At 32.4% G+C, this 13,039-nt stretch overlaps 1 protein-coding gene and 1 long non-coding RNA gene across 2 annotated transcripts; one reads left to right on the forward strand and one right to left on the reverse strand.

Moving 5' to 3' along the window:
* Positions 1–269: 269 nt before the first annotated feature.
* On the reverse strand, positions 270–2,259 carry LOC105763708 (uncharacterized). Its single transcript, XM_012582031.2, has 4 exons — positions 1,362–2,259; positions 1,193–1,246; positions 908–1,092; positions 270–573 (listed from the first exon to the last, which is right to left on the reverse strand). Exons 1-4 carry the CDS (start codon positions 1,951–1,953, stop codon positions 487–489), a joined length of 918 nt encoding a protein of 305 aa, XP_012437485.1. The 5' UTR covers positions 1,954–2,259; the 3' UTR covers positions 270–486.
* A 3,038-nt stretch (positions 2,260–5,297) lies between these two features.
* On the forward strand, positions 5,298–8,794 carry LOC128035308 (uncharacterized). The gene is made up of 3 exons (XR_008191673.1): positions 5,298–5,448; positions 5,565–5,653; positions 8,709–8,794. It is a non-coding gene; the product is annotated as an uncharacterized LOC128035308 (long non-coding RNA).
* The last annotated feature ends 4,245 nt before the right edge of the window (positions 8,795–13,039 follow it).

Genomic DNA, 13,039 nt, shown 5'->3' on the forward strand with positions numbered 1-13,039 from the left:
GGTTTCAAGCAAGTTGGAATATCTTTTGTGATTAGGTTGAATTTTAGCACATTTTACTGAAAAAGTAGATAGTAATTCAATTCAAAATCAAATTTGGTTTCATTCACTTCAAGTGCAGGTTTGAGTTCATTATAATTGATTATTCTAGTAAATTAGAAGGATCAGATTGGTACCAAGAAAACTGGATAGATCAACTCAACATTTATCACCTCTAACCGCACAGAATTCAGGACAAAGTAGAAGGCATAACAAACTTATAAGATGAGAGGTTCACTAAATGGATAATACTTTTAAGCACATACTAAGAAACAACAGTCATTACAAAATGAGATCATACATTTTATACTTTTGGACAACTGCAAACACATTAGAGTTTACCAAACAATAACATAGAATCTGTTATAGACACACAGAGGCGTGGACATACAAATACAAATGGCTGGAATTTGGCGTACAAACAATCGACAAAGCGTCACAAGCACACTCCTATTTCTCTGAAGGCATCCCTGTTATTCGCTCCAGATCCATCTTACAATCCTCCCTCAAATCTTTTAGTTCAGTGTAACTGGCTTGCTGCCACTCAAAGTTCAATTGTATCCATCACACATGAGAACATAGATAAAAATTCCTACTCAGGATAATGAAAATTAGAAATCATATGAATGCATCCTGTTATAGCCAATAACTCTAGCAATGAAGCATCAACTAAAGATTCTCAACAGGGTCCAAAAACTAAGAAATCAGAATGAACAAAGAGTCAAATGTGACTTGCGTCAAACAGTACGAATCAGGCTTCTTTTATAGATCATTCAAGCAATATGGTGAACAAGGAAAAAGGAAAGGCAGAACCTGTACAACAAGAAGTGAACAATTAAGATTCAGGCTAAAGAAGATATATCAAACTTACAAGCTGGTTGCCTTCATGGACAAATATATCCTCCATGTTAAGAAAGAGTGATCTCCACTGACTAGTGAGGTCGGATTCTAATTTTGAAGATTTATTGGCATTTCCCTGGCTATTCATGTCAGTCTGTTTCCCCCTGCCACTTTTCTGAACTAAAATTCTTGCTTCTTTCTGACTTTTCTTCAAAACTGACAATGTCAAAACCATTATTACAGAAAGTAACATGTTCTGTCACTACAACCAAAAGAAACCTAAGGAAAATAGAGCAAAGCACTTGTTCAACTTTACCAGCTATTCGACCCTTGATATCCTGATAATGAAGGTCCGACCAAATGTAAGCAGCTGATAATCAGTGTAAAACAGGCATAACCCATTAGATAACACATTACAAGATAAAACGTTTTTATCCACAAATGTAGCAAACAACAAATCCAAGATAAGATGCTCAAGTAGTTACCTTTCAAGCAAAAAGAACAAGAGCAAGCTTTGAGGATGCTATCGGCATTCAAATTCACACCACCATTCTTGAGTCCCAGACACCTCTCCAACTCAAATGATCTAGAACTCTGCGAGGACGACTTCGGCAACCTCGACCACTCAATACACCCACCTTCACTCGATGCCAGTCTACCGAAGCCCAAATCCTCACCCTCATTCCTACAATTCTCATTCAATGTACACCCTACTTCCGCAACACCTTGACCTTCTTCCAACGTATCATCACTATCAGACAATTCAAACCCTTCTTTAGCCTCACCAAATTTGTCATTGACCGACACTAAATCCTCTTTTAATATGTCAATGTCACCACAACAAGTAGGCAAAAAATTAGGGTTTGGTTCAAATTCGGGTTTTTGAGATTTCTCTTTGATAAATGTTTCTACACCTATACGAACTTGCTTTGCAAATTGCGAATCTGCTTCTTCTTGAGAATCAAACCCTAACTTTTCCGAAATCGACGAAAACCCTCTTTTAACTGATCGATTTGAAATGTCACCCAAAACCGGACGGACTTTGGGTATCCCGTCCGTAAAATTGTCTCCGCTCATTATGAAATATATCAAAAATAAGATCCTCAATTCAGCTTAAAATCGGTTGAAAACAAAAGAAAATTTCTAAAACACAAATAAGGTTCATCCAAAAGAAATGAAAATTAAAAAAAAAAATCAAATGGGATATCAGATATTGAAAATCTATCGTGTTGAGAAGCTAAAATGAACGGAAAATGAAAATGCATGAGGAGAAACAAAAAAACTGGGCGAGATTTTTTTTTCCTTAGTAAGGGTTTTAATTTCTAATGAACAAGAACTTTGTGTTTTGCTGTTTTGGTGAGGGCGGGAAGCATGGGGATTTGAAATATGATTTTGAATTTTATTGGCAGAGATTATAAAATAGGCTCATGTATAAAAGTTAATAGGGATAATGACAAATTTTCACCCTATTCTTTAACAAATCTTTCAATGTGGTGTCTCTACTTTTAAAATTTTTATTATGATACTTGAAATCATTTAACACATGGATCGCTACTATTCTGCCATGTGGCACTATGTGTCAGAAAAAAATTAATCTTTAAAGTCAAAGGATCTAGAAATAATTATACCAATTTCTATTTTAAAGGAAACAATTTAATAATAAACTTAGGGTTAGTTTTAGTATAGTAGTAGTGTGTTTTTTATTTCACAAGCACTCTTAAAAATTGTCACACCTCTATTTTAAATATTTATTTTTAATATTTTATTATACATTTATAAGACATTTATCAATTCATTGACTCTACTTATAGAGTCTAAAAGTTACTCGTGATGTACCAAATATTTTCCCATAAACCTAAATCAAATATTCCAATTTTTTTCTTTTATATTCAAAAACTCAAATTAAATATTTTAAAGCTTTTTCTTTATGTTTATTTTTTGACAATGAGAAACCAAGAATTTTTTTTCATCCATATCAAATTTTCTCTTAGTGTTCTTCTTCCTTCAAAACTCTAAGAAATTTTTTTGTATCTTTCTTCTAAGATTTAAAATATAGGGAAAAATTATAGATTGTTGATACCGGGTGTTAAGAGGAGAGAGATACAGGTGGAGGTGCGACATCAGTTCACCCAAGTGGGTAGAGAGCTGTAAGACAGAGAAGAAAAGTGGAAGAGAGAGAAGAGGGATGTTCTTATGCCCATATGTTTGTATTCGATAGGCATTTATATGGGGGATTGAGGTGCCACATGGAAGCATCCTATTGGTATATGGGTTACCTTATGATCTTTTAGTGAAAGCGACAGTGTGACTTCATAGGATAGTGATGTGACGTTATAGGTTGAGCTAGTGATAGAGGATGGAGGTCTTATTGATAAGGGTCTTTAGCAATGGCGATGGTTTTGCTATACATGAGGTGGAGGTACATCACTCAACGAAGGTGAGTCAATTCGGGTCAATTCCGAACTTAAGGAGCTTGTTTTCTAGGCAATTAGGATTTTATATTACGTTTCAATAATTAGATCTTAAGATAGAAAGTTAATAAAATAAGTGTTTTTTAACACATTTTTGCAGGTGTTGTGATCTAATAAACCGACACAGGCCTTAGGTTGTGCTAATTGGCTTCCTGGGACGTCAAAGCACCAAATGGACAACACAATGTAGATCTTTGGTGTTTTGTGAAGCCACATAAGGGTGTGATGCGACACACGTCGACGTGTTGCTACAGCAAAAAAGGTTTTAACGGCATTTTATAGCGGCGTTTAAACAAAAAACGCCGCAATAAATCGAGCATTCGCAGCGAATTTAAACAAACGTCGCAATAGGTAAGCAATAACGGCACTTTTCTTAAAATGCTGCAAAAGATCAAGCATTAGCGGCGCTTTCCTAAAAGCGCCGCAAAAAAGTTAAGCAAAACAGCGTCATTTTTCTGTTGAGCTTTACGGACATTAGCGGTGCTTTTTAACAAACGCCGCAATGTATCGAGCATTAGCGGCGCTTATTGAGAAACGCCGCTAAATATCGAGTAATAGCGGCACTTTCTATAAAATGCCGCTAAAGGTCAGGCATTAGCAGCGCGTTTTGAAAAATGCTGCAAAAAATTTGAGCAAAACGACCTCGTTTTCTTTTTGCGCTTTACTAGAATTAGCGGCGGTTTTTAAAAAACCCTGCAATAGATTGAGCATTAGCAGCGCTTGTTGAGAAACGCCGCTAAAGATCGAGCATTAGCGGCGCTTTTTGTAAAACGCCGCTATAGGTCAAGCATTAGCTTAAGCAAAACGACGTTGTTTTTTGTTGAGCTTTAGGGACATTAGCGACGCTTTTTAACAAACGCCGCAATAGATTGAGCATTAGCGGTGCTTGTTGGAAAACGCCGCAAAAAATTTGAGCAAAACAACCTCTTTTTTTGTTGAGCATTAGAGGCATTAGTGGTTTAGGGATTATGGGTTTAGGGATTATGGTTTATTGTTTATTGTTTAAGGGTTGGGGTTTAAGGGTTAGGGGTTTAAGGTTTATAGTTTATGTTTTATGATTTAAGGTTTAGAGGATAGAGGTTAAAGGTTTAGGGATTATGCGGTTTATGGGTTATGGTTTAAGGGTTGGGGTTTAAGGTTTAGGTGTTAGGTGTTAAGGGTTAGGGGCTTAAGGTTTATAGTTTAGGGTTTAGGATTTAGGAGATACATGTTAGGGGTTTAGGGATTATGGTTTGTGGTTTATAGTTTAAGGGTTGGGGTTTAAGGTTTAGGTGTTAGGGGTTAAAGGATAAGGGTTTATGGTTTATAGTTAATGTTTTATGATGCAGTGTTTAGGGGTTAGGGGTTTATAGTTTACGGTTCAAGGGTTGGGGTTTAAGGTTTAGGTGTTAAGGGTTAATGGATAGGAGTTTAGGATTTAGGGTTTAAGGTTTAAGGTTTAAAATTGATAGGAATTAATTATTTAAAATTGATATGAATTATATAAAAATTAAATATAAAATTGTAAAAATATGTCAATCATTAGTGGCGTTTGGACAAAAAACGCTGCAAAAGGTAGGCAATAGCGGCGTTTGGACTGAAAACGTCGCAACAGTGTTTTAAAAATTGTTCAAAACGGCGCCGTTTGGTTACAGGAATTTAATTTTTCAGTGGCGTTTTTCTCAAAAACGCCGCAAAAGGTAAGCAATAGCGGCATTTGTTTGAAAAACGCCGCAACAATGTATTAAAAATTGTACAAAAATGGTGCAATTTCGTTACAGAGAATTAATTTTTTAGTGGCGTTTTTGCTGAAAACGCCGTAAAAGTTTACAATTAGTGGCGTTTTTTTTAGCGCCGCAAATATTGCGATACCAACTTCACTTAAACGACGTCGTTTTCTTCCACAACTTAGTTTTCTTCCCCATTCCCACACCCAGCCCCTAATTCCCCTTCCAAATCCCTAATTCGGCGCATTCACTGAGACGACACCTCCCTATTTATTTGTATTTTGATTCTTCATTTCGTTTTTTTACTTAACAAGAGTATTTGTTTCGGTTTCTTCTGAACGTTTAGACAAAGACAGAGAAAACGGCATTCTGTTTTTTGGTCAAGCTTTGATCAGGTTCATTTCTTTTTTTTTGCGTGTTTAGGGTTTGGGTTTTTCTTGTTTGTGTGAATTTTTTGTTTATATTTTGTTAATGACCCTGAAATCCAGTGAAATCGTCTTTTGTAATGCAGGTTTCCGATCCCTTAAAATGTTCGGATTTCACCCTTTCACTCGTCGAATCTGTTCCGAAGTGATTTCAGTTCTCTTCATCTTCCCAAAGGTATTGTTTTCTTCTATCTTAATTCAAGTTTTAGCAATTTAGTCTGAATCGCGTTTTTAACCATTTATTGTTAGATTTTTTACAATAAAATCTATGCTTTCGAATTTAAAATCTATTTTGTATTGAAATAGATTTTTAATTTGTTTCTGCTACAAGTAATCTTCTCTTTTATTTTTAACATATGTTACACTTTCTTTGTTATTGCGATTTTTAAGTTGTATGCAAAATGATAGGCTTCCTTCACTGGCTTTGTTACTGCGATTTGCTATGGCTGCTTTCTCATGCAGTGTTTTATCCATATTCTAGTCAGGCAGAGGCAGAGTCTTAAGTTAAAATGCATGAGATATGTTTAAACTAATACTTAAGTTAAAAGGCAGATGCAGATTTGTTATGGCTACTTTCTCACTTACTTAGTTTTTTCTTTTCATTTTGGTTGTAGCAATTGGATCCCAATAAATTTTCTTGGAAGTTTACTTTATACTTCATTCATCGACGTGTTTGGTACATCTTTACTAGTTTCAATACATGAGATATGGTAAAATGCATGAGTGGATATACTATTATGAATTGTTATGTCTAAACTAATACTTCTCATTAAAAAAAAGGGGTCAAAAATCCCTTTATTAATAATGGCTCCAGTGTTCTCAGTCAGTTGTAGTTTTGTTTTGACAACACTGCTTTGTTAATAGTACTCAATTTGCTTCTCTAAAGCATGATACGTTTGCAATTAAACATAATTTTCATTGCTTATATGTATACATATCAGTGAACGTTGAAATTTGGTATTTTTTGTTATGCTATGTTCTTCATTTTTTGGGTCAGATTTAATTTAGGTATGGTTAACATAATTTGAAGTATGATTTCTTGCATGGTCTGATATAGATTCCACAATGAATGGAGGCCAATAGCACTCAATAGTTGCATTGTACTCCTGTATTGTTGTTTAAACAAGTAATGTTGTTTTTACATTTTGTTTGGCTTTTAATAAATATATCATATCACCAACAAACAAATTTCTGCACTTATGGGAATTCGGCTTTTAATAAAGATATCATTCAATTTTTAGTATATTTTATATAATTCTTTTACCAATATTATTGGTGTTAAGTAAATGGAGTTTTTCTTTTCTGTTTTATTTAATCAAAAGTAGTGAAACACTTACCAATTCAAGTTCAATGCTTTCTTCCTTTTTACTCATGCTTTGAAGAATTAATATGTAACCTATATTAGTATGATATATAACCTGCATTTCAAATTCATTACTAATAAGTTTTTAAATTTTAAAAATAATTATAATTATTATATTTTAAATAACTTAAAACCTATATTTTAATATATAACCTATATTAGTATGGATATATAACCTACATTTCAAATTCATTACTAGTAAATTTTAAATTTATTAAATAATAATTGTAATTATTATATTTTAAATATTAAAACCTATATTTTAATATATAACCTATATTTCAAATTCATTACTAATAAGTTTTTAAATTTTAAAATAATTATAATTATTATATTTTAAATATTAAAACCTATATTTTAGTATATAACCTATATTTCAAATTCATTACTAATAAATTATAATTATTATATTACTAATTATATTACTAATTATTATATTACTAATTATATTTAATTATATTACTAATAAGTTTTTAAATTTTAAAATAATTATAATTATTATATTTTTAAATAACTTAAAACCTATATTTTTAATATATAACCTATATTAGTATGGATATAAAACCTACATTTCAAATTCATTACTAATAAATTTTAAATTTATTTAATAATAATTATAATTATTATATTTTAAATATTAAAACCTATTTTTTAATATATAACCTATATTTCAAATTCATTACTAATAAGTTTCTAAATTTTAAAATAATTATAATTATTATATTTTTAAATAACTTAAAACCTATATTTTTAATATATAACCTATATTAGTATGGGTATTTAACCTACATTTCAAATTCATTACTAATAAGTTTTAAATTTTAAAATAATTATAATAATTATATTTTAAATATTATATCACTCAATTTACATTATTTTAAAAATCTAAATACAAATTTTGAAATACTAATTTCCACATAACATGCATAACATATATAATTTACATAAATATGTATCATATCAAAACTTACATAACTTATATAATTTACATATTTTACATAAATATATATGTAACATCCCGATTTTGGGCCTAGTCGGACCAGTGGTTTCGGGACCACAAATCCGATGAGGAAAAATTTATTTTTCTTATATTTTTATGGTCTACAATTTCATGGAATGATTTTGTGAAAAATTTGTTCAAAAATTTCGACATTTGGGCACTCAATTTAGTCAAAAGGACTAAATTGTAAAAAGTGCAAAAGTTGAGTTCTATATGTTAGAGGTGTCCAATTGTTATGAAACTTTAAATTGGAGGTACTTATATGGTAATTAGACCATTGGTTAAGTTGGTAGACAAAAATGGACATGAGATAAGTGAAATAAGAAAATTTTAAGTTAGGGACAATTTGATAATTTAGTAATAAAAAGAATTAAAAAGGGAAAAAGATGGCAAAATGTGCTCATCTTCTTCATGGTGAACGAAAATAGAAAGGGGGAAGCCATAGTTAGGGTTTTCAAGCTTCCAAGCTCCATAGTAAAATTTAACCTAGGGTTTATATTTGGAAAAATACCCATAGGTGAAATGTGTTTATTTTGGTGTTTTATGGTAGAATATGAAGCTTGAAATTATGTTAAACAACTTTTTCTAAGCGATTTTAAGTGAAAACGAGTAAAACGACATAATCGGTAAAAATACCTAATGTTCATAAGTACATGCTAGAGTGGGAATTTGATGTTGTCATAGAAGGGAAAAATGTTCAGCATGTCATAAAACATAAGAATAAGAGATGAAGTTTAATTTCTGAGCTTTGGGGAAAAAGTGTAATTATGCAAAAGTTTAGGGGCAAAATTGTAATTTTTCCAAAGTTCGAGTCAAGGATTGTTTTGATGAATGTGAGTATTAAATAAGCTAAATTTTCTATTATAGATCAAGAAGAACGAAATTCAGAGTTAGACCGGGGAAGAAAAAGATAGAGGACTAAGTTGCTAAATTTGGTCAAATTTTGTACCGAGGTAAGTTTATGGTAAATAAATGCAATATTTTGATAATTATTATTAATGTTGTTATTTTCCAGCAATTGTATATTTATTTCATGAATTTATTTAATGTTGACTCAAGTATGATACGATAGAGAATTAGTATTAAAAAGTCTCGTTGAAACTTTTGGAATGTATCGGATACAAATGTCATGACATTTGGGTGATGAGATCCCATGTAAGACCATGTTCGGGACATGGCATTGGCATCATTAAGACTATGAGAGGTCCCATGTAAGGCCATGTCTGGGACATGGCGTTGGCACCGAGATGAGAGGTCCCCCGTAAGACCATGTTTGGGCATGGCATGGGCACCAATATGAGAACTCCCATGTAAGACCATATTTGGGATATGTCATTGACAGTACAAGAAACATCCCATGTAAGACTATGTCTGGGACATAGCTTTGGCATGTTATATTCAGACAAGAGACCCGAGTATCCTTAGTATTCCAAGTGATTCAACGGGCTAGAAAATAAATTAAGTTACATGAAAGTTGAAGTAAAAGCATGATAACTAGATTCAGGTGAGTTATAAAGGATTAAAAATATCTCAGTTATCAGTTGAAAAAAAGAATTTCAGTAAGTGAAGAGTAAGTTATAATCGTGAGTTATTTAAGCAAGCAAGTAAGTAAACAAGTAAGTGAGTAAGTAAAGAAGAAAGTAAAGATCCTAGTGCTTGATGAGAATTTATGAGTATGATGGTTTATGATAAATGTTGTTATTTATTTACTTGTAAACTTACTAAGCATTATGCTTACTTCTTTTATTTCTTTTTCTTTCATATAGTATTATCAAGCATAGTCGGGATCTTGAAGACGTCGGAGAGCGTTCACACTATCAACCACCACAACTCGGTATTTTAAGACGATAAATATTTTGAGCTATGGCATGTATAGGGACTTAGTCATTTCGATTGTATATTCTTAAATTATGACCAAAAGATGATATGTAAATATTTGATGATGAATAGTTATTAAAATGGCTAAGTATGAAGGTGCTTGTTGTTATAAAAGTCTAGGTGATAAATTATGCCTAGAAATCATGAAAAAGTAAAAATTGGTAGTGAATCAGTTTTGAGACAATAGTAGTGACGTGATTTTGAAAAATCACCAAGGATAGTAGAAAATTAATTATAGGGTGGATGAGATATAGAATTAAATCTTATTGAGTCTATTTTCATAGAAAAATAACAGTGTAGACAAAAGAATTATGTAATCTGAGATATTTGCATTTTAGTTAGACAAGGTCAAAGTGGTTTTCGGAATCCCCTGTTTTGACTTTGGAAAATAATTAAAAATTGTAAAAAAATAGTTATGAGTTGTAATTTAAATTTATGGATTCCTTATTTAGTCTATTTTCTGTAGAAACAAGTGAGAACACCATATGAAGTCTGTACAATGAGATAATTAAATTTTAGTGACAAGAGGTCAGGATAGTCGATCAGTGAAACAATGGATACTTTAACTAATAAAATTTACTAATTGGCCAAACCAAAAATTCTGAAAAAGTTATGGTAAAAATATATATGAGTCTAGTTTCAGGAAAAATTTACGGATCTAAATTTCGAGTTTCGTAGCTCGAGTTATAATTAATTTAGTAGCTGCTGCGCAGGTGGACAGATTTGTTGTGAATAGTGAAATTAATTTCAAAAGTAAAATTTTATGCCCCGAACTTTTAAGTTAAGTCAAGTAACGCCTCATGCTCGACTCCGGCAACGGTCTCGGGTAAGGGGTGTTACAATATATCATAAATAACTCTTACATAACATAAATAAATATAACTTACATAACTTACATAACTTACATAATACATAAAAATATATCATATCATAACTTACACAACTCACATAACTTACATAACTTACATAATACATAAATATAACTTACATAACTTACATAATTTACATAAATATATATCATATCAAAACTTACATAATTTACATAACTCACATAACTTACATAACTTACATAATACATAAATATATATCATATCATAGCTGACATAACTTATTTATACTTACATAATACATAACTTACATAATACATAAATATAACTTACATAACTTTCATAACTACATAACTTATTTATACTTATAAATAAACAACTTACCCGTGTAATTTATTGTCAACTTTAGACTTCAATAATTAAGAAATGGACCGGTCTTGGATGAATTTGTCAAGTGTAAGCAACGACTATCGAAATGGAGTACAAACTTTTCTAAATTTTGCATTTCAAAATGCAAGCCAAGAGAATATGATTCTTTTCCCGTGTAAGAAGTGTGCAACATTAATTGGCATTTTTGTGAAGTTGTCTACGAGCATCTAATTGTTGATGGGTTTATTCGGGGGTATAAAAAATGGATTTTCCATGGAGAATGCATACCTAGTACTTCCTCTTCAACGATTAATCTGGGTTATCCTCGTACTGCTTACCATTAGTCTGTTAGAGAAGATGACATGGAAGGTATGTTGCGGGATGCATTTAATATGCACCATGGTTTCCAATCGTTTCCACCCGACTTTGTTGCATCCGATGATTGTAATCTCGGTGGAAATGCTTTTATCGAAACGGGAAGAAGTATGCCTAATGAAGAGCCGAATGGAGAAGCGGAGAAGTTCTACACGCTACTTAATGAAATGAATGAAGAGCTTTATGAGGGATCAAAATTTTTAAAAATTTCCTTCTGTATTCGTCTTTTCAATTAAAGTGTTTGGGAGGGTGGACCGGAAACTCTTCGACAATGCTGTGTGAGTTTTTGAGAGATATGTTTCCGTTGCAAAAATCATTCATTCATGCAAAGATATGAAGAAATTGATAAAAGATTTAGGCCTTGGGTACAACAAAATTCATAGTTGCCCAAATAACTGCATGTTGTATTAGGGCGATCGGAAAAACCAACAGTGCTGTCATGTATGCCGTCAATCCTGTTGGATGAATAGAAATACAGAAGATGCTAATGAGGATGAAAATGATGCATAGTCAAGGAAGAAGGCAATTAAGATTTTGTAGTATTTTTTGCTAATACCAAGGTTTCAAAGGCTTTTCATGTCGTTGAAGACAGCCGAGTCTATGACGTGGCACCATGATGGACGAACCAGTGATGGATTGTTAAGGCATCTTGTGGATTCTTCAGCTTGGAAATCATTTGACAGTAAATTTCCAAGCTTTGCAAGTGATCCTCAGAGTGTGAGGCTTGGGCTAGCATCTGATGGATTTAATCATTACAAAATCATGAGCACTGCGTACAGTACTTGGCCTGTAGTGCTTGTTCCTTACAATTTGCCTCCATGGATTTGCATGAAGCAATCTTCCTTTATCTTATCTATGATTATCCTCGGAGGGAAAGGTCTTGGAAATGATATTGTCATTTATTTGCAGCCACTTATTGAAGAGTTAAAACAATTATAAGCTAGTGTTGAGAGATATGATGTACTGAGAAAGGAGAACTTTAATTTACGTGCAGCTTTGATGTGGACTCTTAATGACTTCCCGACTTATGCCAATTTATCTAGTTAGAGTACCAAGGGACGTTATGCTTGTCCTTGTTGTGCTGCGCAAACATATTCGCAATGGTTATATAATGGGAAGAAGTTCTTTTACATGGGGCATTGTCGGTGGTTACCAAGAAATCATAGACTTAGATTTCAGAGTACTCGGTTTGACAGTACTGAAGAGTTTAGAGAAGCTCCTTCGCAGACCGGTGGATCTAAAATCTTGTTCATGTTGAAAGATATGAATTTCAGTTATAGGAAGATGAATCAACTGCCCAACACGCAAAGAAATAGAAGATCAAGGGATGAATCTTATGATGAATCTGATGAAGAGGATGATCCTAATGAGGTAGACTTGTGGAAAAAAGAAGTATTTTTTTTGAGTTGCCTTATTGGAAGCATCACATTTTACGACACATCTTGATGTCATGCACATTGAGAATAATGTTTGCGAGAACATCATTGGGAAAATTTTGAATGTCGATGGAAAATCGAAAAACAATCTTCAGAGTCAACTTGATTTAGTCCACATGGGAATTCAGCATGATCTTTATCCCCAAGCACTTCCGAATGGGAAATACCGATTGCCGCCTTCTATTTTTTCAATGTCGAAGATGGAGAAAAAAGTGTTCTGCATGGTGTTGAAGGATATAAAGGTCCCGGATACGTATGCATCAAATATATCTCAATGTGTGAGTCTTAAAAATCAAAGACTATATGCCTTAAA

Source organism: Gossypium raimondii, chromosome 12 (assembly GCF_025698545.1).
Source record: "Gossypium raimondii isolate GPD5lz chromosome 12, ASM2569854v1, whole genome shotgun sequence".
NCBI lineage: Eukaryota > Viridiplantae > Streptophyta > Magnoliopsida > Malvales > Malvaceae > Gossypium > Gossypium raimondii.